General features: G+C 39.1%; 1 protein-coding gene across 1 annotated transcript; it reads right to left on the bottom strand.

Moving 5' to 3' along the window:
• Positions 1-8,030: 8,030 nt before the first annotated feature.
• Positions 8,031-26,914, bottom strand: Med30 (mediator complex subunit 30). The gene is made up of 4 exons (XM_051202582.1): positions 26,722-26,914; positions 17,808-17,966; positions 16,120-16,224; positions 8,031-8,240 (listed from the first exon to the last, which is right to left on the bottom strand). Exons 1-4 carry the CDS (start codon positions 26,896-26,898, stop codon positions 8,145-8,147), a joined length of 537 nt encoding a protein of 178 aa, XP_051058539.1. The 5' UTR covers positions 26,899-26,914; the 3' UTR covers positions 8,031-8,144.
• Between the last annotated feature and the right edge of the window lie 811 nt (positions 26,915-27,725).

Here is a 27,725-nt window from a genome sequence, read left to right as displayed (position 1 = left end):
AAATTTCTCAAAACAAAATTATTTTTACTTTGAAATACTAATTTTGCAAAATTGTTTATTTATTTTATATGTTTGAGTACATGCATTCTTGATTCCTGTGGAGACCAGAATAGGAAGGGAGTCAGATTCCCTGGGTCTGGAGTTATAGATGGTTGTGAGCCATTATATGGGTGATGGTAAAACAGCCAGAGCTCTTAACCACTGAGCCATCTCTCTGGCCCCTGAAATATTAATTCTTATACCAAGTGTGACTTTTTTAAAAAAGTAGAAAAAAACTGCTTGAGGCAATGAACAAAATTAAAAGATGGTTCTCTGAATGAGGACATAGAAGCCACTGTTAATTGGATATTGGTAATGGTGAGTAAAATATCATGCTAGGTGAGTAAAAAGGGGGTGTGAACCCTGATTCACATCTATCTGGGGACAAAAGGCACACACAAGTGAACCTGGAACCCAGTACAGAGGGCTGGAAATATGTTTGTTACCAGAGTTCAGAGACCATGGGAATCGTTAGGGAATTATCTCAAGGGAAGCATATAGATTTAAACTTTTAGATACTAGATCAGCATTTCTCAACATAATTATTAACCTTTGAGGTCAAACAGCCCTATCACAGATATCACCTGAAACTATTGGAAAACACAGATACTCATAACAGCAAAATGACAGTTATGGAGTAGCTATGAAAATAATTTTATGGTGGGGGGGGGGTCACCACAACATGAGGTACCGTATTCAAGGGTGGTGGCATTAGGAAGGTTGAGAACCACTGTTTTAGACAGAGGAGGAGACGGGCATCAGAAAGGCCCAGCCAAGGCTGGAGATGTCTGAGTATGAAACTGCTGGTGCGACCTGCTGAAGGGAACTGGAGGGGGACTGGGTTGTGATAAGAGGAAACTGATGGACCTACTCATTTTAAAGACCAGTTGCTTCTGTTCAAGTAGTGATAATGATATTTGACACTGGTTTCTCCCCCTCTGTGGAGCACACTGCCAAACTCTTATGTTGCTTGGCATTTCCTGGTGGCTATGTGTTTTCTCTTCAGAGAGTGAGGGCAACAACAGGCTAAATCATAAGTTTTAAGTCCAGCTTGGTGAATTAAGGGATTTATTGGAGTTATTTATACAGGAATGACGCCAGCAACTGCATTATCAAAATGACCACCTCAACGTGCAATCTCCATCACTAGAGTCTCTGCTACAACCTGCAGGTGGTGGCACCATTGGAGCCCTCCATCCTACAGCAGTTTACTGTCTATACATCCTTGAGCAGGTGCCTGGTGAGCATTCATGCAAGTTTACTGTCTACATGTTTATGAGCAGGTGCCTGGTGAGCATTCTATATGTTCTAGGCTTCTGTGCCTCTTAGTCTCTTGTTTCATGCGCCTAGATACAACTCCTTGTTAACTCCACGGGGGATCCCAGGAGAGAAAATTTAAGTGTGGGGGAAATTGCTACACTACACTTTAAGTGTGTTCTTGCAAGTGACAAGTGACAGAGTCAGTGGCAGAGCCTTTCATATTTAGCTCTTGTAGACATAAACTTTATTTAAAAAATCTGACAGAAAAAAAATTGATTGAGAAGGTTCTATTTGTCCCTTTTACAGAAGACAAACAATGAAGAGTGACAGGTTGAATTTTTGTCTCCAGAGACCAGGTACTAAGCAGACTGGGGATTCAAGTGTTCAAGGGCCACCCACCTACTCTTCAGAGTTCTGCTATGGGGGAGGATGAGACCTCTAAACTAAGGTGCCATTGCTTGCATGAGCTGTAAGGAAAACACCTTTCCTCGTCCACTCTCTCTGTTCCCAATACAGCAAATATTGTCGATAAGGAAAGGAAGAAGATGCTTTGGAAGGTAAAGGGCCCTGCTGTGCAAACTTGACAAGCTGAGCTAGATTTCCCGATCCCAAGGTAGAAGGAGAGAACCAACTCCCAAAAAGTGTCCTCTACACACATGCATGCACACATGCACACACACACATACACACACACCACCCCATAATACCACATACTATTACTACTAATAATAATTTTTCAACAGAAATAACCCAATACTTGAACAAGATGTCCATTATGAAATCTTTTGACAGTCAGGTGGAAAACAAATAAATCAAAAGCCAGTTGCTCCAGAAAACACTGCAAATTCTCTGAAGCAGGTCACCAGGCCACAGAACAACTCATACAGGTAAGCAAGGACAATTCTCATGTAGAAAGCCTTCACCATAAGCATCAGGAGAGAACAAGCTTGCCACTACTTAATTCCTGTTCTGCCATGGAAACTGCATTATGCCTTAGTTATTCCTCACCTGGACTATTGTTGGTGTCTTGGCAGGCTTTCTATTCATCTGTCATGCTTTTACTGTCTATTCAAAACACAGAGACATTCATTTTTTTTTTATCCCGCCAGCTGTAATTCTCAAACCACCCTTTATGTAGGCAATTATACCAGCTTTCTGTTTCATCAGAGAATTCAATTTAAGATTTTAGTGCCAGTGGTTAAAATACTTACTTCATATATATCTTGAAGTTTGGATGGTTTTAATTCACGTTTATGTTTCTGTTCACACGTGGCATTCTTTAATTGATTTATTTGTTGTTAGCTGTGCCATCTGCAGATTTCAGATAGTGCGCTTTCACAAATGAATTTCCCCCTGACTCTTAAAGCATTTTGGAAAACTATTTCCCCCACCTTATTACAATTAAAGTTGTACTACTTCCTCATCTTCCAGAGTTGAACATCTTTATAGCATTGTCTTCTGGAGTCTTTCTTTGTCTGGTTATATTGTTACATGTACAGTGATAACTTTTTAACCACAGAGATGTTTTGTACAACATCCGCCAAAGACCCTGATTTGAAGTTTGTTCAAAGGCATCTTGAAAATTTGAATTTTAGGAGAATAAAGTCAGTCCATTAACGTTCTTTGAGAGAGGGGCATATATCTGATTTCTGAAAGGGAAATCCAAGGGCTCTTCTAGAATCAACACAAATGACTGCCTCTCTTCTAAATGGCATTCCAGAATTGTGCAATTCTCACCTAGGGACACACATTTCTTGCCTGCTGCCTAGAGTCTGTGATGAATGGTAGTTAGAAAGTAAAGGAAGAATCCAGGTTAATTACCTTGTTGGTGTAAAACAAGCTGTGGCCATGTTCAGCTGGAACTGGGAACAAAGAGAAATGGAGTCTTTGGACTCCACGTGACCTGTACAGTGTTTTCGAAGAGCCTTGACTGCTTTGAGAGGAAGGACACTTTTTTTTTTTTTGGCTTTTGCCCAAAAGAAGTGTTGCTTGTAGTGTGGTGTCATCTCTTGTTTCTATTGATGGGTGGAAGTGTGGATGGCAAGAGTACCATTAACAACTTGTCCAGCTGGAGATAGGGCTCAGCAGTTAAGAGCACTGGCTGCTTTTCCAGTGGATCCCTGGAACCAACATGATAGCAAATAACTGCTTGTAAACTCCAGTCTCTCAGGGGACCCTATGCCCTCTTCTGGCCTCAGTGGGACACCAGGCACACACATGGTGCATAGACATTAGTGCAGGCAAAATACCACACACACATAAAAATAAGAATTTAAAGCAAAAACAGACACTTGGATGCATAAGTGAGTTTCAGATTTCTGTCCCCTCAGAGTTCTTTGCTCCAAACACGAGGTGATCCCTCAAGAGTCTTTCTATGCCTACAAACCTAGAAATAGCAATGTCACTTACTCTGGCTTCATATGGACATCACCAGAGGAACTGGAAAACCCATTGAATCTGGATCCCACCCAGATTTCTGATTTAATTGGTCTGCAATGTGGCTTTGGCATAGAGAATTTTAACACTCCCCAGTGGGTCCTAAAGTGTGCTTGAGGGTGAGAAGTGCTGATAGAACAGGACACAATCAGAGCCAGAACTCCAAATATGGTCTCATCCATTTTATTTTATACCACGACTACTGGTTTTGTAAAAAATTCTTGCAACACTTTTCAGTAAACTGCTTAGAATATTGTTCGGCCCCAGTGGCAGGTCACCTGGAAAACTTGTCAAATGTGCAGATTTTTAGAAGTCCACTTTAGCTTCTGACTCAGTACATTTGTGATAAATCAAAAAACTTGCATATTAAAAAGTACCATGCCAGAGATTCGTGTGTGTACTTGTATGCTGCTTCAAAAGCACACCTAATAAGAACATGAAAACAGGTTCAAGTAGGTCTCACTAAGGGCACACTACTCCATGGTTTTGAGTTCTAATTGCTAGAAGATTAATATACACTTTAGATTTCAGAGAAAATACAGGCTTATTTTATCTTTGATAGTTTTATAGTAATTATTTGAATATACAACACATTTTGTCTGAAGACTTTGAGGGGGAAAGAATGAGTCACTTACAACATTCTATAATGCCAATCTGTATAAAACATGAATTAACAAAGTACTCCATGAACCTAATAACTTTACTTCTTTAGTTTAAAAAGTGACAAATGAATTCAACGTTTTTGTGTTAACAATAAAAAAATCCTCTGAGAATTTTTTTCAGTTTCTTTAAAAAAAAAAAAAAATAACCCTTGACACTTCTGTGTTTAGAGGATTAGCCAAAAAATTTAAAGCATCCATCATATTAAAGCAACTTAAGGATGCCTAGGGTAACTTACACATTGAGGCTTTAGGATAAGCACACATTTTAGTCTAAAGCTAAAAATCCCCTGTCTAGCATATGCCTCAGTGGGAATTTAGGGAAAGAAAATGAATCATTCAAGCTGGAACTTTATCAGAATGTCAAATTAACACATTTTGGCTTGTACCAGTGCCATGGGTTGTATGTCTGAATGATCAAGACCGGAGATGCCAAGTCATTTAAAGATAATGCACTTACCAGTATGCTGGAGCTTTCAGGATTTTTGTTTTGTTTTTAACTCTGTCCTATCTATCTGAGCTTTAACCCATCGAAGAGAGACCTGACAAGTTCACATTGTAATGAACCGAAACAGCTGCAAGGAAAACAGCTGCAGAGAAAAACTCTAGTACAGAAGTACAAACTTAAAAAAGATACATTTCTCCATGGTGGTGCAGGATGCATGTGCCTTTCTGAAAATGTTCTGGGAGTTTTGAAGGTTAAAGAACCTTGATTGTGTGTGAAATGGTGTAACAATGAAGGAAGACCACCACTCCCCGTAGTTACCACTGTTTCTTTTTCTTCAAAATGTTCTCATTTGGTCTTCCTTTCTTCTGTAATCCTTGTTCCCTGGGGAGAGTGCTTTTCTATAACATCCACACCCAAGTTCTGGCTACAGACAGATTTATAACATGGGTTAGTTCAACTGTACACAACAAATTTATTTGCTGGTTTTTTATTACCTAAGGGTAGAGTCTACTGTGAGAATTTTTAGCTTAGGAGTGAATACACCTCACAACTTTTATGGTCAGGATACAGAAATGATGGCCAGACCATAGAGTAGCATTGATCCCACCATTTGGAGGAGCCTTGTCTTGACCAAAAGAAAATGGAGCAGACCTAAGTAAGAATTAGGGTGAACCAAGAAATTTTGGAGGCATCAGATTTGGTCTGTAATTCTTGATGCTTTAGTTAATGCATTTGTGTGTGTGTGTGTGTGTGTGTGTGTGTGTGTGTGTGTGTGTGTGTGTGTGTGTAGGAACTAGTAAATCCCTTTTGTTGAATTAACCTGTATTTCTAACCTAGAGTATAATATCAATCTCATACACCATTTCACAGGTGAGAGAACAGTTTATCTTGCCTAGGGACATATATTACAGTAAAGTCCCTTTCTTTGCATTTTAATCTGCTGGTATGTTATCTCTTGAAAAGGCAGAACTAGAGAGCTATCGAGGTCTGCATTCAAAAGCCCCACCACACTCAAAATAGATCATATGGACACTTGTGAATGAGTAGCCCCAGTTCTGATAGAGCATGCGCGGCTGCCCAGAACTTGGGGCTACAGGTCCACAGCAGTGTAACCATACTGTTTGTGTTCCACCAGACATATCCTACATATATTCAAAGCCCAAAGCATGCAGTTTCTGCCTTCCTTCCAAGAACTGGGATTGTGGCACCGTGAAGGATCTAATGATTTAAGTGGCTGAGGAGGATACTTAAAACACCTGAACCCTAAATTAAAATGTTTTACTACCATAACTTTCGTCAGGAATGAAAAACTAAATTAATAAGTGTCATTATTACCAGTGGTCAGTGTGAGCCATGTATTTCCTAGCTCTTGGCATCTTATTCAAGGACGAAATAAAAATTCCACACAGACGGGAAAAGTAGCAAGTAAAGTTTAATCAAAGGGAAGTGACAGAATATGCCAGAATACACCGAGAGTGAAGACACCCAAGAGCCTGATTATTTGACTGTTTTAGGCCTTCCTAGTCTAAGCCACATCTAGCCCCCTCCACCTTCTGGTATAACCAAATAATTCAAGTTTCATGGTCATTAAAGGGAAGGAAAACTTATTCCATTATTCAGAGAGGGTGTGTATGTAACCCGATGCAAGTAGGGATCCTATGTTGCTAACAGGTTGCCAGGGTGAATTATTCAGACACATGTATAGGTATGCTCTTAGACTGCCAATTGTTTTGTTCAAAGAGGTATGTTTAGTCTAAGCCAAGCGGAGCTCAGGTTAACACTATACTATTTGCTATGCATGCACGCCTCATTGTATTGTAGTATACTACAGCCACAATGTCACAGTGACAAATGACATACAGACCATGCTGCATATGAAAATCTACAGAAATCCCGAGTGTGTCTAAACAAACTGTAGCATCCTCAGGTCATGTGGAGCACCACACCAAGCTAGACTTTTGGTCTACATTCTTCTGTGTCTGTTTCATGCAGTTGCTTTGGCCCTGCAAATACACAGAGCTTCCCCTACGGTTCCCACCAACAGCGGACTTGATTGTACTCTCTCACATGCTACTAGTGGCAATCTGCATGATTGGGTGAAATGTACAGTTTTGATCAGGTATTATCTGCACAGGCAGTAACATTCAGGAGGTGCAAAACTGTAGACAATGGAAGGTCAGGCCCTTCTGAACTCTGAATGCCAACCACCCTTGTTCCCTTTCCCAGAGGAAGCCGGTGACTAGTTTCTTATGTAACCTTTTGGAGAAACTCTATCCACAAGCAAGAGTCAAATGTAGGATTGTCACAGTCAAGTCAGGTCAGGTAAGAGCTTGTGACTGAGACTGGAATGCCCACCACAGCCAGACCTATAGACTGGAAATGTAATTGGCCTAAAACAGTGATTCTCAACCTTTGGGTCGAGACCCCTAGGAGGAAGGGTCAAACCACCCTTCACAGAGGTCACCTAAGAGCATCCGCATACCAAACATTTATGATTCATAACAGTAACAAAATTACAGTTATGAAGTAGCAACAAAACTAGTTGTATGGTTGGGGGTCACCACATGATGAGTGACTAATCTAAATGTTCAAGCATTAGGAAGGTTGAGAACCAGTGTTCTAAGAATAGTCTAGATTCGAACTCTTACAAGTGCAGTGTTCTGAAACATACTCGGGATTAGGATGTCTCTGACAGGCAGGTCCCTGTTACTGGGCCCAAGGCAGGTTGCAGCTAAGCACATATCTGTGACCCACCTACTTGTATTTTCTTCAAATCACCTCTCATTTTAATTCAGAAAAACACTTGAAGAACACAATAAAGGTAATTAAGCAACAAACTATTTTCTTGTTTTAACTGGTTTGAAAAAAAACAGAATTAAGAAAGGAGCTTAGGTGCTAATACATTTTTAATTTTAATCAATTTCTTTTGCAGATAAACTTTGGCTGGTATTTTAATATGGTAAAATATTTATACTTTACCTCTCTTTGAAAAGGATAACTAAAACAAGCAAAAACACTGTTTATGTTTAAAAATTTATTTATTAAACTTCATTTTGCTTTTAAAAAGCAATTATTCAATTCGTGAAGATTAACTAAAACTCACACCCCATCGAAGGCTATTATAATCTTTACAGAACCAAGAGCACACACACACACACACAAAAAAAAAAAAAAAAGTCAGTGACTGCTTTAAAGTGAAAACAGGAACGTTAGTACTAGCCATTAACATAAAGAGATAAATAATCTTTTTCAAAGGAAAAATACTTGGAGGGGAAAGAAATCCAAGAGATTTCCATATCAGTTTAGTTCCTCATTGCCAACATGGCATTTATGTCCCAGATGAGATTCCGTAATTGATCCATAATCTGCTTCAGCTGTTGATTCTTCTGTTTGAGTTTCTGTGAAAACAAAAGGATTTACCAGAAATGTGAAGTAAATATACAGACAATGATGTGCAAAGACTAATCTGTAGTAAATTAGGACCCTACTGATCCAGACAGAAGCTAACCCAAATACTCCTGCCAAACAAAAGCTCTGTTTTAGTTACTTTTCTACTGCTGTGATAAGACACCATGACCAAGGTAACTTATAGAAGAGTTTACCCAGGGCTAACAGTTCCCGGGGCTCAGAATCCATGACTAGCTCAGGGTCAGTGACTACCATGGCGAGAAGGTAGCATGACCATCATGGCAAGGAGCAGGGGAGCAGGGATCAGATATGGAGCTGGAGCAGTGGCTGACAGTTCACATTTTGATGCCACAGAGGCATCTGCTCCTTGGCCACATTCTATCATATACTATGTCACACATTTAATTGTGATAAATCTAGTACTTAGATGTAAGGGCAGTGGAACACAACAGTAACACTACACTTTCCATCCAGATGTTCTGGTTGATCAAATGTTCGGCTCTGTAGCAATTATACATGGAGGACACAGGCCACACTGTTGAAGGAGGAAGGTAATCACTTACTCTACCTCAAAAGAGTTTATGAAAGAATCAAATGTTCGATTTTCCTAAAATATTACAGTTGCCTGACATAGAAGCAAGCATTTGACAAGTTATGATAAGCACAGAAAGTAAGCTGTTAATATAAAAAACACGATACAAGGGGTGGTGCAAAATCAGTCTTCTGGAAATGTAGCTGAAGTTACTATCTTAAGATGAAGCGCAGTCTTCTTCTAATCTAGAAATGAAAAGAGAGTGGCCTAGTGACAAGGAAGACCCCACAGTAAGGTTCATGAATGCCTTGCCCATGTCCCTGCATCTGTTTTCTTGGGCTCTACTAGACTATGCTTCAATCATACCTTAAGAATCCTTTCTTCAAGTTCTATGTGATAAATATCAGCTTAGATAACATGTGGTACAAACACAGATTCTGCTTAGCATCCTTTCCAGTTAGAATAATAACACTTATTTATTAACACGTGGGAAACATTAAATTCAAAGATATAATATTTTAATTAGATTGTTTTAAAAATATGCTATTTAATTGCCTTCAGGTAAACTATTATATGTACACTAGGAAGAGGTCTAAAGCATTATTACTTCATTAAAAAGCAAGCTGAGATTAAGCGAACTGCTTTTATTGCTTGTTTCTAGACTCAGAAGTCACAAACTAGAAGAAGGTCACTAAAGGGGACATTAAACACTTTCACTAGGAAGCAGAGAAGCAATTACAGACACTTTGATGCTACTAATAATACTTATTAAATTAAATTCATGTTTGAAAATAGGATAGCACAAGACGCAGATGAAACGTCTGACTGCATAGCATACAGGCCTTGACAGGATCTCACTCAGGGCTTGACAGGGTCGCAGGGAAAGAGCACTGACATATTGAGTCTCTGTGACTAGGTTTTCAGATGACCCATCTCACATGACTACGTGTGTAGTAAAGTAGTGTGTGTACTGTCTAATTCTAGGGCAGAGGAGGATGTACTTTCTTATTGCACTGGCCAAGACAGGGGCAATCTTCCTTGACAAACACCAACAGGGGTATTATATTGGTAGGCTGGCAATCTCAGCCACAGCCTTCACCTTTGTAGCCTGCTATCTGATATCAGACTGGATTTCTCCCTCATTTTTCACACATGAATGGGCTGAAACTGAAGGTCCTGTCAGTTACTCTTTCTGAGTGCCCACATAGGAAGTGATAACCAGCTATGCAGACTTGTAACTGGGAAGTATTGAGTTTGAGTTAGTGAAATGATGCGTGGCTTCATGGTGTTCTTTATGGATGAGCATGTCCGTAGCACATCAATGAATCATCACTTCTAGCTGTGAAGCAATGGCTACCATGCTTTCCCTTTCAGCTTTTTAAGAGCTATGTAAAACAGCTATTGAGCAAGAATAAAAGGATGAACAGGAATATGAGTTGACATATTTTTTTAAATCTAATTTTAAAAGTGGGGCATGGTTGTTCACATCTGCATTCTCAACATCTGAGATGCTGAAGCAGGATGTTTGTTCCATGTCTGAGATCAGCTTGAGTTACATAGTGAGTTCAACACCAGCCAGAGCTACATTGCGGGACCCTTTATTAAAAACAAAAATCACAATAACAATTTGAACTAGTGAGTTTTAATGCATCTGGAATATGATCACTCTGAGAAGTCTCAGGACCTCAGCATCAGGTACAAGGAAAGAACAACCAGACAATATCCTGTAACTATGTAAAGCATAGTTACAGAGATTTCCAGGGCAGATCTTGCCTCTGATAGAAAAGGTCAGCAAACCGAAAAGTCTACCAGCCTGGGATCTCTACAAGTTGGTGGTGAGCAAAAGCGCGAAAGGACTAGCCTGAGATGATGGGTAATGAAGACCAGTAACAGTCTTGGAGGGCAAAAAAATACACTTAAAATGAAATGCAAACTCTAACTGCATACGAGATGACAAAGGGGGCTGGAGTGTAGACTGAGTTTTTGAGACAGCCAAGACCTACCTCAACCTAAGCCAGATGGACTAGCCCAGCCTTCACATTGTCAATAAAAAATTGGGAGCAACTAGAAGAAATAAAATCATGTTCTTGGGTAGTTAAAAACAGACTTTATTATAAATAGTATCCAAAATGCATTTGTATTGGGCACCCTGGAAAGTACTATCACTGGGTAAATTGAGATTGTACAGGGCACCCTGGATGGTGCCATCACTGGGTAAATGTGAAGCCTCGCCCTAAGACTAAGACTGTATTCAAGAACATTTAATTGCAAATATAGGTTCTGATATGCTGCTCTTATTAGTTTATAAAACTAAAGTGTCCCAAAGAACAGATGGTATTTATAAACTAACACCAAGATCTGAGCAATACTTTTTGTTTGTTTTTTTTTTTTTTTTAAGTGTAAAACAAAGTATTTGAGTAGTTTTACTCAAAAAAGACAAAGTTTTAAGGACAAAGTATCACCCAGGTAAACTATCTAGAGTCAAAGCACACCAAGCGACTGTCAACAACAGTGACAGTCATGCTTATTAGCGGTTAAATTGTAAATACATTTTCATGACACGACATAAGATTTAATGTATACAATCTTGCCACTGATTGATTTTAACAGGGGCTGACAGCTGCTATTTTCAAAACCCATCAGCTGTGCATAATTTGTTCCATTAACAGGTGAACGTGTAAGTAGAGTGGATACTTACAAAGGATGTTTATGCTAAGTCATACCATGTAATTTAATATTCATATAAAAGCTGTGACACTTGAGAAAAAAATGCTTTAATTCCAAATGCTAGGACTCGATTACATGTCAATCTTTCCATACTCCCAAGTACATCTTTCAATCTTACTTCCTATCAACAGAACATTGCTAGATAATATAAAACTAAGTTCTGAGGCTACCAAAGCAGACAGTCTGAAACAAGAGTTCCTCCTGTACAGGGAAAAGAAGGCTTAAGGCTCCCAAAAACAAGATGCAAACAGCAAATAAGATACAGCAAAACCTGATGATTGCAACCATTAATTTCCCTTATGGATTTCCATCAAATACCGAGGACAAAGTGCATGGCTCAAGCATGACAATGAAACAGGTAGCGGATGCCAAAGTCAGCCTGCTCGGCAATCTCAGCTACATGAGGAGATGTATGAAAATGACCAGCCAGAGCAAAACCGGAAGTTTAAGCCTACTACTTTGTTCATTCAGAATAAAGACCATGAGTTAAAAATAAAGTTCTAGATATATTTTTAAGGAAATTTCATTACTGACTATACAGATCCATGGAGCACCAGTGTATTAAAATATGGCACAATGGTCTTCTTTCTGTAAATATGCCCCCTAACCTTGCCAGGGCCCTGGCTACTGCTTCCTCCAGAGGTTCGGGATCTTAAAGTCCCCATTTACCTGTCCACCAAGCACAGGAGAGCAGACCAAACACTGGGTTACTACTATGCGGCAGGACTTTAAGCAGTCTGCCACACTTGGCTTACAGCAGGTGCTCAGATATTTGAATATTAAAAAGAAAGGTTAAAAACAAGTCCAACAGAAAACTTACAAAACCCCCAGAGACAGAAAACTAAAATCCTTGGCAATAATTTCAAAACTCTTCTTTCTTTTGCTGTTGCTACTGTTTCATGTTGCCCTTTAGCATTACACTAGATATGGCTATTATTTTAAAGTATTCATTTTCATATTCCATATTATCTATCAAAATAGGTAAGACACATTTTGCATGCTCTGCTGCTAAGGTTCAGGTAAGCACCTGCCAGGGTGTGGTGCTAAAAGCTTGGTCCTAGCTCTTGGAGGGTGGTGGAAGTTCTGGAGACGGAGCCTGGTGGGAGGGTCTAGATCACTAGCAGCCAAAGGATTATAAGGCTCTTTCTCTTTTGTAATGTACATTAAATCTTATGTCATGTCATGAAAATGTATTTACAATTCAGGTCCTTGGATCTGGCGGCTGGTGCCATTACCTGCTGGGCTATCTTGTCAACCTTGAAAGTATTTATATACTGATTTCTCATGGTCTGATGTCAAACAGATGTATGTGTAAATTTATTTGTTGATATTTATATGTATATGCAATGTCCTAAATAGCTGCCTGTAAAAATATAAATCCTTTATAGATATATACATCTAATCACATGGCTTCTACAATAAAACAAAAGGATCACTGGTTTTATTTGTAAAGATTTTAAACACTTTCCTGTCATGATATCGTAGGTCACAATAGGTCCAGGGCAACAGGGTCAATTAACAATGGACTAAACCCCCTACATCGTAAGCAAAACAGACTTCACCTCTGTTTATGCTAATTTGTCTCAGGTATTTATTACAGTAACAGAAAGCTGACTGATACATTAAGGTAGTCCCTACTACTTATAGAACTGATGGGAAAAAGAGAAAATATCTATTTGCATTAAGAATTTGTGCTTTAATATAAGACATGGGGGAGACAAGTATCTCACATATATATATATATATATATATATATATATATATATATATCCTTTACAAGTGAAACCAATTAAATGTTTGTTTCATTATTGCAACCATGAAATTAGATTTGATCCCTGAGCCACACCATGGAGAGAACCCACCCCCTCAAGTTGTCATCGCTAGCCTACCAATCTACTTGGTATTTGTTTTTGTTTGTTTGTTTTAAGCAGTGAATTTTATTCTCTTCACCACACTGGTTTGAAGTTTAAGTTAGCCAAATCTTAGCCTGCATCCCCTTCTATTTCTATCTCTATCTCTGGCCTCCAGTCAACACCATTCTCTGGTGCTCAAAATACAGGGGCTGGGGAGATTACACAGGGGAAGTGTCTGCTATGTAAGAATGCAGACCTTAGTTTGGATCCCTGTCACCTACACAGAAATCATGTGCGTCCATGCACATCTAGAACCCCAGACCATAGGATGGGAAGTGGGTACAAATCCCTATCCCTGGCCAAGCATCTCTTTGTAAATGACAGCCACTGGGAGAGGGAAAATCAGTTTTCTTCAGTGGGATGGCCGAGTATATCAATTACACTACAGGGTAGGCCTTATGCTCAAGATTAGTTGTCCAATGCAAACCCAACTCCATGCTTTTGGTGGCTGTTTTCTTTGTGTGAATATGTGTGTGTGAGTGTCATATGTTTAAAAAGTTGTTAAACTATTTATCCTTTTTAAAAATTAATTTATGTTACATCCCAGCTACAAAGTTTCCCCTCCCTCCTCTCCTCCCAGTCCCTCCCCACACCCACTTTGTTGCCCACCCTCCCTCCCCCCGACCCCCAATCTACTCCTCCATTTCTGTTTAGGAAGGGCAGGTCTCTCATGAGTAGCAACAGAACATACAATATCGAGTTGCAGTAATACATTCCTAAATTACAGGATTTAAATCTAAGTCCCTTTTTTTCTTTTTCCTTGATTTTAAAGTATATTTGTCCTCATTATGTTTTCTAATAGTTTGTTTCTTTTAGATATATTTAACCCTGAAATTCATTTTAACATGCAGTACTGTAAAAGTTAATCTCCCTGCCAACTTTCTATTTCTAAAGATTAATTTTCTACTTAATCCCTTTCCTATCATATTAAATTCTCATATTCATCAGAAAATAGACTTTCTGGCTATTATTTTATTACTCTGTCTCTTCCTGAGCCAGCATTGCATGCTTATTTATAACTTTATAATATGCCTCATATTAATTTTAATTTTTGAAGCATCTGTATTGTTAATCTTATTTATTGGATTTTTAAAATATATTTTTATACATTTTCAGAAGAAGATCTCATTTTGGTTTCACTTGTTTTTGTGGCCTAGTATTGTATTAAAAGCGTCCAATATTTTTGCATGCTTTCAAGTTAAATCTTATTTGGATTAGGATTATTCTGCACGAAATTATGAAGTAATTAAGACTGGCACTTTTATAACATTTATTGCTCTCCCAAGGCCTTTATATGTTCTTTTAATTATTTGTGGTGATATCTTGCTTGTACAAATAAAGCCTGTCTGAAAGTCAGAGAATGGAGCTTGCCACTAGCTAACCATAGAGGTCATACAGACAGACAGGAAGTGAGATGGCTGCCGGGAAGAAACAGGAAATGAGATAACTGGGAGGAAGCAGGATACAAACAGGGAGAAAAGGAGCTTGCTCTCTCCTGTCCTGAGATGCTGGGAGATAAGGTGTGGCTGTGGCTTGCTCCTTCTCTCTGATCTCTCAGCATTATTTTTCTCTATATCTGGCTCTGGGTTTTTTTTTTTTTTTTTTTTTTTTTAGACCAATTAAGAACTCCATTACTTTATGTATCTTAACAGGCTAGTCACTGTTGCAATTCCTATCCACTTAGTACATCTTGATTCAACTTCAAAGAGAGCTACAGTGGCTAACAGCATTATGAGCGGACGGTTTCAGTCTGTCTGGCATTAATTATCCCTTCTTTTATAGAACTTCTTATAGACTATACCTGTTTATCAGGTGAACTTTTCTGAACATGCTAACAAGTGTGTAAATAACTATGTTTGAGCACTTTGTGTGCTGTCTTTTTGAACTGGTTATAACCTCTACAACAATATTTAGCACAGTGGTGGATTTTACTATATGACAGTTTAAATGGGAATATTTTTATACTCTACTTATATAAAAACTCTGGCTATTTATGAACAATAAAAATTAAGAAGAGAACTGTTCTTGACTCAAGCCCTGAGCCAGCACAAGTGGACTGGAGTATACTGAATGCCTTTTAGCCACCCAAGGACAATGCTTTCCAAGGTAACTGACAGTCTGTATTATAATATATGAACTAAATTACCTCCATACAGCTGAGAAGGCCATTTAGCTAGAGTAGACTGTTAACACACTGGTGTAGTCTATCAAGCAAAATGAAGACTGTCAGGGTGACCTGGGATTGTGGATGGAAGAGTGAGGCTGGTAGTTAGCGTTTGGTGGGTGAGGCCACATCTCCACCACGGAATGAACTCCCAGCTTTGTCTACTGTTCCAGGAGAACTATCTGACACTTAATAGTTGCTTCTCCATGAGAACTTTTATAGAGTGGAGGCAGGAGAATGATGCCAAAGTTCTGGGATTTCTCAGTCACAGGCTGGGCAGTCACATCTCCTGTTAGGAAGTTTTCATCATTTTCTGTCATGTGAAAAGGCAGAGTTTAGCTTGAAGAAGTGAATGGGCTGTGATTGTTGGGTTCTGAGGGCTGTGACTCAGTGAAATCCATGATCTTCCCCAACTCTTCACAGCAGCTCCAGGAAATTCCAAAACCCAAATTATGTTTAATAGTTACACTAGGTTCCCAAATGACTTTTAATCAAGGACTCTGAAATTAAAAATGTGCAGGCTAATCACTCACTTTATTTACTTCTGCAATTTCTCGTCTCTCTTCACTTGCAAAACGAGGTGGGCCAGCCCGGTCATCATTCTTAGAACTATCTTCATCCACGTATGGAATAAGTTGCTGGAAAGGACAAAAAGAAGTACAAAATGGGATCCAAATATGTGAATTAGACTACTTACAGAGACTGAACCGGCTTAGGATCCATTTCCTAAAGAGTTTTAATGCTTTAAAATTAAATTATTTTCAGGCAAAGACCTGAATCAACAGCTCTAAAAGGTTCTCATTTCAGTGTATTCTGTGAGCCAGAGTTCAGCTTTCTTTTGAAAAACATCATACATACAAAGTCATGGATTTGAGAGGGAGTGTGGGATTTGGGGGATGGTACACGGGAAAGACTGGAGGAAGAAAAAGGAAAGGGGAAGATGATATAATTTTATTTTAATTTCAAAAATTAAAAGATTAACCAGCAGAAGACCTTGGTTTCTCTATAAGGTTCATTGTGTTTAACTGAAAACAACGATAATAACAAAGCTCATTCTCTACTCAAAGAACTACTGGTATTAACTTATACTCTACTCATTCAGTCTGCAAATATGTAATTGCTAGATGCTGGCTGAAATACTAAAAGATTAATGTCAAGTAAGATGTGGCTGCTACCCTGACATATTCAGTCTATCAAAGTAAGATAGGCTTTCCTTTACATGACAAGAAAGGATCTTCGAGGACATGTGTGATGCAAACATCACCACCTTGACACTCAGACTCCAGAAGCTGCAAGACTTTTTGTTTGTCTTAATTTCTTTTAGGTGTGAGTTTTGTTTTTTTTTTTTTTTGTTTTTTTTTTTAAAGAGCAACAATGTTTCTAGCAAAAATACACTTAATTATGTGTGGCCCATAATGATGGTCACTGAAGGAAACCCCTTCCTTGTAAATGTGGCTGACATCAGGGACCAGCCAGTCTCTACCATGGTAAATTGTCATGAAGAAACAGTCAAAGAAAGATCCACCTGGTAAAGGTTTTGTATTCTTGGGCCCCATTTAACTGACTTCATGGACAAGCACCTCTGTCCTCTCTTGCCGCAGAAGAGTCTGAAGACAACCTCCAGCCTCCACTGCCTCCCCTGTCTTCTGTTTATTCCCCTCCATAGACTTTGCCTCCTTTATCATTTTCAGATTCTTTGCTTCCTTGCATTTGGTGACAGAAGACAATGAGTCAACCTTTGCCTCCACACCTCCTCCCCATGGTGGCTTTACTCTCGCTTTGAGTCTATGTTTCTTCACAGACTGATCACCAACTGCTGGCTTCAGCTCATTACTTCCTGTTTTTCATCTTAACTGTGTTCTGACTTCTAGCCATGACCGCTTCGATCAAGTTCTATTCAGATACAACTTTCCTCAGAATTGGTGAAAATTGCCACTAATAACTAAATATTTCTTCTAAGACTACTAAAAGAGATCACTGTCACTAAAATCCCAACAAATACATAAATAAACACAAAAATAACACTGCAAGGCCAGAAAACAAATGCTACAAAAATCATTAATGAAAAATAAACACACATATTCACATTCTTATCTCTTCTCAGAAGTAAAACAAATAATATTAAAAAGGGGGACTATTGCTGAAAGGAGAAAGAAAAAAATTATCCATGTATCCACCTTCCTTCACTTCTGACATGCATACTCCTATTATAGAAACTTACTTCAACAGGAATGGGGTCCATTCCACCACAGTTCTCATTACATTTGTCATAGACCAATCTTAGCTTCCTGAAGAGAATAGAAAGTTGGCGAAGATGGTCCTGTAGCTTTGTTAACCGGTCTTGGTAAGTTCCAGTATGGTAGGTAACGCCATTTGGCAGCTTTGCAGGCAAAAGAAAAGAATAAAAAGATTGAAGTTTTAAAAGTAATCCTTATACCAATCTATTAGCAACCTGGTACAGTGTTTCACTGCAATAAAAAAAGTCTTAGAAAAGGCTTTGTGAAGAGGCAGCTAATGAGCTGAAATGCCTTTGCCCTTTAATATTAGAAATATATGATTTTAATATCACTATCACATAAAAGCAGCAAGCTGCTGAACTTGCCCAGGAATTTTAAATATATATCTACATAGATATAGACATATATACATATACAACATATACATATGTATTATACATACACATACATTATACAAACACACACGTGTGTGTGTTTGTGTATATATATATATACACACACACATACATACATATATATATATATATATGCAAAGCTTAGGGTTTTGTTTTGCAGAAATAGAATAGTGTGCTCTCTTATCTGCAAACCACTTTCAAAATATCTTAATTAACTCTTATGATCAACAGAGTAAGATGTGCAAAGTACAAAATAAAACATAAACTACCAAAGTTCACTGAAAAAAAAATCTTAATAGAAGATATGAGTACAAGTCAATGTGTACCCAAACATTATTCATAAATCTTTACAAATTACTATTATCATATCTGTTCCAAGTCATCAAATTTTCTTCATTTAAGAATCTTATCATCCAGGCCTGGTAGTGTAGATCTGTAAGCCCTCTCAGGAGGCTAACATGTTCAAGACTGACTTGTTACAGGATGGGAATTCAAGGCTAGCTTAGGGAAATGTAATGAGACTATGTTTCAAAACAAAAAGTGAAAGGCAAGGGGCAGGGGTACAGCTCAGGGTACAGCACTAGCAGCCCCTCACATGGCCCGGGCAGGAGTACAGCGTTAGCAGCCCCTCACATGGCCCGGGCAGGGGTACAGCGTTAGCAGCCCCTCACACGGCCCGGGCAGGGGTACAGCTCAGGGTACAGCGCTAGCAGCCCCTCACACGGCCCGGGTACAGCGTTAGCAGCCCCTCACACGGCCCGAGCTACATCTGCCAAGGGTAAAACTATCAAGGCTAATTAATTAATAACATACTTTTTCCAAAAAAGTATTCACTGAAATAATGAGAATGTCACAGCTAAATGGAATTTGGGTAGGTTTGAATAAGTTGTTTCTCATTCGCACAGCCCTTTTGTAAATGTTACAGTGTCGACAGATCTTTTGAAATTTCTGAATTATTTCTAGTGTCAGGAATCCTCAGCATTAATACGTTTTAAAATGTCTCTGTGAAGTGTGGTAAAATACCAAGGGTGCTTTTGCTCACATTTTCAAATAAGATGCCATCAGAAGGGTCCATCCTTCCATACAGTGTAGGACTTTCCCTAAGAACTCTTTTTATAGATGTTAACAGGTATCAACAATGCAGAGAGACATTAAATGACCCAAGCTTCTTGTCTGAATGATCAGGGCATGGCTATTACATCTCACTTAGAGAAGCAATGGACTTTTGAATCCTGGCATCTCACCAGATTGGCTACTTTGCCTATATGCCCCACTTAGTAAAAACTACAACTCCTCTTTGTAGCATATTTTTAGCGAAGAGTTTTAGTGTATGGTCTGAATAATTTTCATGAGCATTTTACCCCTAACTCTATGTTTACGTGTTCAAGAGAAGTACATGTCATCCACAGAAAGATTGATGACTCTTATTATGAAGAAAAGCAATCTTGTTGAAATGCAAAGAATTATCCCCCTGAAATCTGCCAGCTTAGTAAGTTTGGATATTATTTTTTATACAACATCAGCTTATTGCTCACCTTTCGTGTGTCAAGCATTGCTCTGGACGTGAAGAACGACAGTGAAAATGAGTGATGAGGCCTCCACACTCTACAGAATGTATGGTAATAGCACCTAGGATCCCTTGCTGCATGCTGTGGTGTAGCTACTCAGCTGGAAAGCTCATCAATAACCATCTCCCTCATGAATATGAATGAAAACTTATAAACATATCACACTCCCAGATACTAAAAAGGCATTCAACTAAATTCACCATCTATTCTTATAATAAAATTCCGCGTATATGAAAACCATATTTAGGTTATAAAGTCAGCATCATGATGGATGTGTAGGCATTGGAGGGATTCCTACTAAAGCCAGGAACAGAAAAACACAGTCAGACCACTATTACTGTTGTGTTGCAGACAAGCTGGCCAGGGTGATTATGGAAGAGAGAAAGGCTGAAACATTGAAAAGGAAGCAGTACAGTGGTCACTGTTTCAAAATGACATCACAAAAGCCACCAATGGTAAAAGAATTCCACAAGGAGTTAGGTATAAAGCTAATAGAGAGAAAGTAATAGCTTTGCCTTCATCTCTAAAAAGAAAATGGAAAGGCAAGGACCAGTACAACAGGAAGAAAGGAAGAAAGAAAGAAAGAAAGAAAGAAAGAAAGAAAGAAAGAAAAAAAGGAAGGAAGAACGGAAGAAAGGGAAAGGAAAGAAAGAAGGAAGAGAGGGAAGGAGGGAGAGAGGAAGGAATGGAGAGAGGGAGGGAGAAAGGAAGGAAGAAGAAAATATCTAGGAATAACAAAAGATAAAAACAAAATTTCAAACGCAAAACAAGAAAAAGACATTCTAAGATTACTAAGACTCAACAGTGTCAAGATTTTTCAGGCTGAAAAAACTAATAAAACCACTAACAGGTTTTTCTTGTTTTTCTAGGTCTAGGTCTAAGATGCATGTGTGAAGGTAAAGAAGGCCACTTACTCTGAAATTGCAATATAAACACATCCAGGAACACAGAGAACTTAAGAGAATGAGGCATCAGAGTACCAATGATAGAAGCAAAAGGAAGATTCTAACATCCCCATCAAGACACATTTGTACAAAGCTGTGCCCGAACCAACAGTGAGAACAGGGGTGAGTTCTCAATCAACCATTTGTACAACAAGGTGAGTGTTGTACAGCCCATTTTATAACAGAATCAATCTTGCAATGACCAAAGTTTTAAAAGTAAAAATTCCAGTGAAAACTCACATATTTCTTCCTCATTTGAGAGTGGGGAAGGCTTTCCTAGCTAGACATGAAATCTCTAAGGTTAATAAATTGTACAAACTGGAAATTCAATAAACTGTGCATTAAAAATAATAAGCAGGGCAAAAATCTTCCTTAAGCGGAATCAAGAGGTAAAATGAAAACAGTGGCTCAGTTCCATAATTCCGCCATCTCATCACTTAGGAAGTCAAGGCAGCACATCACAGTCTCATTGGCCAGCTACACAGATCCCAACATCAAAACAAACAGAAGAAACAAAAAAGAAGACTGGGGAAAATATCTGCAAATATATTACAGAGAACAAGGGAGATAAAAATCCCCCCCCCACACACAAAGACAGACAGCGAGAAATAATAGGCATAAGCAATAGCAGAAAATAAAACACACGATTCATAAATATATGAAGAAAAGTTCAAACTCAATTAAATAAGGGCAAATGGAAGGTAGGAGGGTTATCTATCAAGTAATCAAACACCTAAAAGCATAAGCCATTCACTGTGATGGTCTAAGGACACAGGAATGTACCTGCAACTCTGGGAGGGCAATACATGATGACCCACTGAGTTATAGTACTTTAGACGTTAGCTACTTCTATAAGCTCATCAGCTGCTCCTTTGTGTGGGATGCTGGCTTTGACTCCACTAGAGTATTTCCATGCAGTGGAATACTACAAGGTATAAAAGGAGAAAGGGAATACTTTCTCTATGCATATGAAAACATCCCAATAGATCAGACGAAAAAGACAAAGTACAAAATAGTATGCACAGTATAGTGTTATCTGTGCAAAGGGAATGGATGGAACAACATATATGCACAGATCTGATTAATATGCAAAGAGCATTTGGAAGATAAATAGAACCAGTGACTAGAATCATTAACAACCCACTGTTTATAGGGAGGGATTAGAGACCTAGCAGACAGGGAATAGAAAGGAGAATGCCCACTGCAGTGTGTTCTGTTATCCCTAAATTATGAATATATTATGTAGTCAAAATACAAATTAAAAGATTAAAAGGATAACAAGCAGAATAAAAGCAATGTGATTTTTCACAGGGGATTTTAATCTGGGATTCAGGGATATTTTAGGGGAGATGCTTTTTAACATGTTGAAAACTTGTTTTTCAAAATGTTCTTACTTATTTTTGCTTCTAAGAAAAGCCTAGAGTTTGCATAATCTTGAGCAGCTAAAGAATGTCTAATAGACAAAGAACAATGTTTCTCAAAGAAATACGTATCGTAACTTTAGCAGTATGTACTTGTGCTGCTTCACTTTCATGGACTAATACAGATGATTTGCAATCTGAATATGCTGAAGAGCATGGGGTGGTTGCTCCTACTGGAGTCCTGCAAGATGCTCACTCCCCAGTGGATGCCAGAAACTGTGGCATGATGTTCTTCCCTGTTCATTGGTTTGCACCAGTTCACAGGTTTGCATACAGAATATGATGGAGGACAAAATTAATAAGAGTGAAATAGAACAATGATCACAGGATGCTGTAATGAAGGCTAGGTACAGTCTCGCTGCATTCGTTTTCTCAAAATATCCTCTTAAATATTCACGATGAAGCATGGATAACAGAAATCGGATAAGCTGCCTACAGTTAAACAAACAGCGTAGTTAAGAACATGTGTTTATATCATCACTTCTGAGTCTTTAGAACTCATGAGTCACACTGTTGTTGCCTTTTAGGGTCATTGTAACCTAACATCTCCCAAAAGGTTTGAGATGCACTTGAAGACAAAGTAGACGGCAGATATGTAAGTGTCCCAGCCCTTATAAATCAGTTCGAAATGCAAGCCTACCTACAGCCAGGAGCTTCAGAATGTCTTGTTCTGTTCCAGCCATGGACTTTAGTTCTAGCTCTCTTAATAATATAGAAGGCTCAAAAACGAAGTAACAGGAGGTTACTGGGGTCAACTGTGATGGTGGGTGACCTACATATTCTCTCTTTAACTCTCAGTTTCCTTAACCATGTAACAGAAATAAAAATATTTCTTGAAATTGTTCCTACAATTGTGGAACTAGGCAAGAAAAGTAACTGGCTGCTTGGCAGAGCCTCCTGAGGAATGGGGACGAGGTCCAGGGGAGCCTGCCCTGGCAGACTTGCCCATCCCAAGTCTGCCAGCTTACTGGTCCCACCTACATCCGCAAAAGGAGTCTCACCACTGACCACTGGAAGAGGAGGGCCACTGGAGTATTGGACCAGCTTGCACAAGAGAACCTTGGTCCCGTACCCACAAGGAGATGGGGAGACCCTACTGGTGTACACTGGAAGAAGGGACACGTAGACAATAATTTAAGAACACAGTCAACAACAAACAGATCAATATGACCCACATCAGCAAGACCTGAATATCCCAATACAGATAAAGCAGGAGAGAATGACCCTAAAAGCAACTTCATTAAGATTATTAAGGAAATGGAAGGAAAAAACAACCAAAGCAATTAAAAAACATAGAGGAAAAGACAAACTGAAATTGCAAGAAACAATTCAAACAGTGCAAGGCTTAAAGGCTGAAATAAAGACCAAAAAAAAAAAAAAAAAAAAACCAACAACAAAAAACCACAGTCTGAGGGAATGCTAGAAATAGAAGAGTTAGGCAAAGATCAGGAACTACAGATGTAAGCATAACCAACCGAATGGAAAAGAGATCTCAGGCATTGAAGATACACTAGGAGAAAAAGATTCATTGACCAAAGAAAATCTTAAATCCAACAAATCCCTAACACAAAATATCCAGGAAATAGAGGGCACTCTGAAAAGGCCAAACCTAAGAAGGTATAGAAGAAGGTGAAGAAACCCAGCTCAAAGGTGCACAAAATATATCCAACAATATCACAGAAGAAAACTTTTTCTAGCCCGAAGACATGACATTGAAAGTACAAGAAGCTTACATAACCCCCCATAGTGCGGACCTGATGGGAGATGTCATTCTATATATGTTTCTCATACTCGTTAATGAATACAGCACTGTTGGCTAATAGGAAAGGAAGATAGGAGGGACTAGGAGACAAGGAAGAAAGAGGAAGTAGTAAGGGTCAGCATGGAGAGACCAGGGAGACGAGACGCTGGCCCCTTTCCCCGGTAAGAAGACCACGTGGAAATATTAGATTAACAGAAATGGGTTAATACTTAAGACAGAGCTAGCCGATAAGAAACAAGTAACGGGCCAACAGAATTATATCAAATACAGAGTCTCAGTGTGTTAATTGGGGCTGGCGCGGCAGCGGGGCCAGACCAGGCGGCGGGAGGAAAAACCCTACTACTTACATGAACCAAAATAAACAAACAAACAAACAAACAAACAAAAATAAAAAAATAAAAGTCCTCTTGCCACATCAAAACACCAAACATACAGAATAAAGAAAGAATTTAAGAGCAGCAAAGGAAAAAGGCCAACTAGCATATAAAGGAAAACCTATCAGAATTACACCTGACTTCTCCATGGAAACTCTAAAGGCCAGAAGTCCTGGATAGATGTTCTAACAACATTAAGAGATCACAGGTGCCAGCCCAGACTACTATATCCAGCAAAGCTTTCAATCACTATAGATGGAGAACCAAGATATTCCATGACAATACCAGAATTTAAACAATACATATCAACTAACCAGCCCTACAGAAAGTGCTAGAAGAAAAACTCAAATCCAGGGAAGTCAATTATACCCACAATAGGCAATAGATAAACCCATTTTACCAACAGCCAAAAGAATGGGGGGAAATCAACACACAATACCACCACCACCAAAACAAACAAGAATTAACAATCAATGATCACAATATCCCTCAAATATTAACAGTCTTAACTTGCCCATAAAAAGACACAGGCTAAAAGAATGGATATGAAAACAGAATCCATTCTTCTGCTGCATACAAGAAACACACCTAAATTTCAAAGACAGACATTACCTCAGAGTTAAGGGTTAGGTGAAGATTTTCCAATCAAACGGGCCCAAGAAAAATGTGGGTATAGCAATCATAATACCTAACAAATTAGACATTAAACTAAAATCAATCAAAATAGATGAAGGTCATTTCTTATTTGTCACATGAGAAATCTATCAAGATGAGTTTCAATTCTGAAAATCTAGGCATCCACATTCATAAAAGAAACTACTAAAACTCAAATTGTACATAAAACCTCATACACTTATAAAGGGAGATTCAACACCCCACTCTCAACACTAGACAAGTCCACAAAAGAGAAACTTAACAAAGAAACAAAGGAACTAAGAGAAGTTATGACCCAACTGGGTTAAACAGACATTTATAGGACATTCCATCCAAACCCCAAAATATATACCTTCTTCTCAGCATCACATGGAACCTAAAATCAATCACATACTCGGCAATATAGCAAACCTCAATAGGTGCAAAAAAAAAAAAAAAAAAAAAAAAAAAAAAAATGGAATAACCCCCTGTATCTTATCAGACAACCATGTTTTAAAGTTATAATTCAACAACACAAGTTGCAGAAACCCTACAAACTCATGGAAATTGAACAATGCGCAACTGCATCATTCCTGAGTCAAGGAAGAAATAAAGAAATAGACTTCCTAGAATTTAATAAGAATGAAGACATAAAATACCCAAACTTATGAAATATATTGAAATCAGTGCTAAGAGGAAAGTTCATAGCACTAAGTACCCATATGAAGAAACTGGTGAATAGTCACACTACAGAATTACCAGCACAACTGAAAGCTCTAGAACAAAAAGAAGCAAACTCACTCCAAAGGAGTAGACACTAAGAAATAGTCAATGTGAGGGCTTAAATCAATAAAGTACAAAGAATCAATGTAACAAAGAGCTGGTTTTTGAAGAAAATCAACAAGATAGACAAACCTTTATCCAAACTAACCAAAAGACAGAAATAACATGCAAATTAACAAAATCTGAAATGAAAAGGGGGGGGGGGGACATCCAGTGATAACTCATGTCATACTTTGAAAACCTGTACTCTACAAAATTTGACAATTTAATGGAAATGGACAATTTTCTAAGTAGGTATCAAAATTAAATCAAGAAGAGATAAGCAATTTAAATAGAGCTATAACCCCTAATGAAACAGAAGCAGTCATCAAAAGTCTCCCAACCAAAAAAAGCTCAGGGCCAGATGGCTTCAGTGCAGAATTCTACTAGATATTCAAAGAAGAGATAATACCAGTACTCCTCAAATTGTTCCGCACCATAGAAGCAAAAGGTTCATTGCCAAACTCTTTTTTATGAGGCTACAATTATCTTAGTACTCAAGTCACACAAAGGCACAACTAAGAAAGAGAACTACAAACCAATACCTCTCATGAACATTGATGCAAAAATACTCAATACAATACTAGCAAATGGAATCCAAGAACACATCAGAGAAACCATCCACCATGTCCAAGTATGCTTCATCCTAGGGATGCAGAAATGTTTCAACACAGGAAAATCTTTTTAGTGTAATCCACCATATAAACAAACTGAAAAGGAAAAAAAAAACACATGATCATCTCACCAGATGCTGAAACCTTTGACAAAGTCCAAGACCCCTTCATAATAACAGTCTTGTAGAGACAGGGATAACAGGAACATACCTAGACATAATAAAAGCAATATACACCACTTGAGATCTCCCAGGGCAAGGAAAAGGCGCATGCTGAGGACAAGGGGTGTAAAAGCGACACGGCCACCTGACGTTGCCCGGGGAGGCCCCCATTCACCAGTGCTCTCGCCCCAGGCGCCAGCGCACCTGCATGTTCCTGAGCAGCTGAAAGATCTCCATCGTGCGGTACACGATGTCCTGCACTGTCTCCTGCCCGATGCGGCACAGCGTGGCCGTGTTGACCTCGCGCGCGGCCTGCTGCGCCTGGGGGCCGCCGAAGGGTCCGGGCGCCATGCCGGCGGGCGCCAGCGGAGGGGTGGACATGGCACTCCGGCCCGCGGGAGCCGGCTCTGCTGATTTCAAACCAGCGGCGCCACTTCCGCCCACCGCGACGCGCGCGTCATACCGGAAGACCCGGGCAGGCTCCACGCAAAGATGAACGCGATTGGGCTACACGCCCCAAAGAGGCAAGACGGACGGGAAGTTAACCAATCATCCGTGGATATCTGGCCAGGGGACGGTATCAGTGATGAAACGCGATTGGGCAATGCGCCCCAGAGTGGCAAGACGGACGGGAATTTAACCAATCATCAGTGGAGTTCTGGTCAGGCAGCGGTACCAGATTGGATGCGTTTTCTCCGAATCCGGTCTGCATTAAGTTAGAGCGCCAGTTTTGCATTGGGATTTTGTGGAGCGTTTTTTCCTAAAACGTCGAGGTGATTCTAATTATTGTCCTTTGACAGGATGCAGTCTCAAAGGCTGAAGTACTTGCCCACTGTGTATAGCTTGCACTGCAGTCCGCTGGGCAAAAGCAGAAAATAAGATTTTTGTTCTTGTATACTTAAGTGTAATAGGAGACCCGTCCTCTTGATTGCTTTTGTTTCCTGCGCGAATATTTTCGAAGTTTCACTAAGTAACACACGTACACTGCTTTCTGATTGGGAAACTACAGAAACAATACCTCATAGGAGGATCTCAATTTAATCCGAAATTGCATAGTATATAATTCTATATAATTCTCTGCATTTCCTATTCCTATAATAGACACAGTAAGACATTAATGTTAGTGTAAGTATAGCAATATATTGTCACAGTTATTTCACACTTGGCAAGTATTTCTATAAGTTTTAACTTAATGGTTTTGAACCATA

This window comes from Phodopus roborovskii, unplaced genomic scaffold (genome assembly GCF_943737965.1).
Source record: "Phodopus roborovskii unplaced genomic scaffold, PHOROB, whole genome shotgun sequence".
Lineage (NCBI taxonomy): Eukaryota > Metazoa > Chordata > Mammalia > Rodentia > Cricetidae > Phodopus > Phodopus roborovskii.
Note: the sequence above shows the minus strand (reverse complement) of the source record. Positions and strands in the feature narration are given on the sequence as shown.

Bases quoted from the DNA above. Each gene is read 5' to 3' on its own strand.
- Med30 (XM_051202582.1), bottom strand. From the start codon at position 26,898: ATGTCCACCCCTCCGCTGGCGCCCGCCGGCATGGCGCCCGGACCCTTC. The intron at 16,225-17,807 runs GTAAGTTTCTAT...TGTCCTTTCCAG, and splicing joins TGGACCCCATTCCTGTTGAA to CAACTTATTCCATACGTGGA. The intron at 8,241-16,119 runs GTGAGTGATTAG...TTGTTTTCACAG, and splicing joins AAATTGCAGAAGTAAATAAA to AAACTCAAACAGAAGAATCA.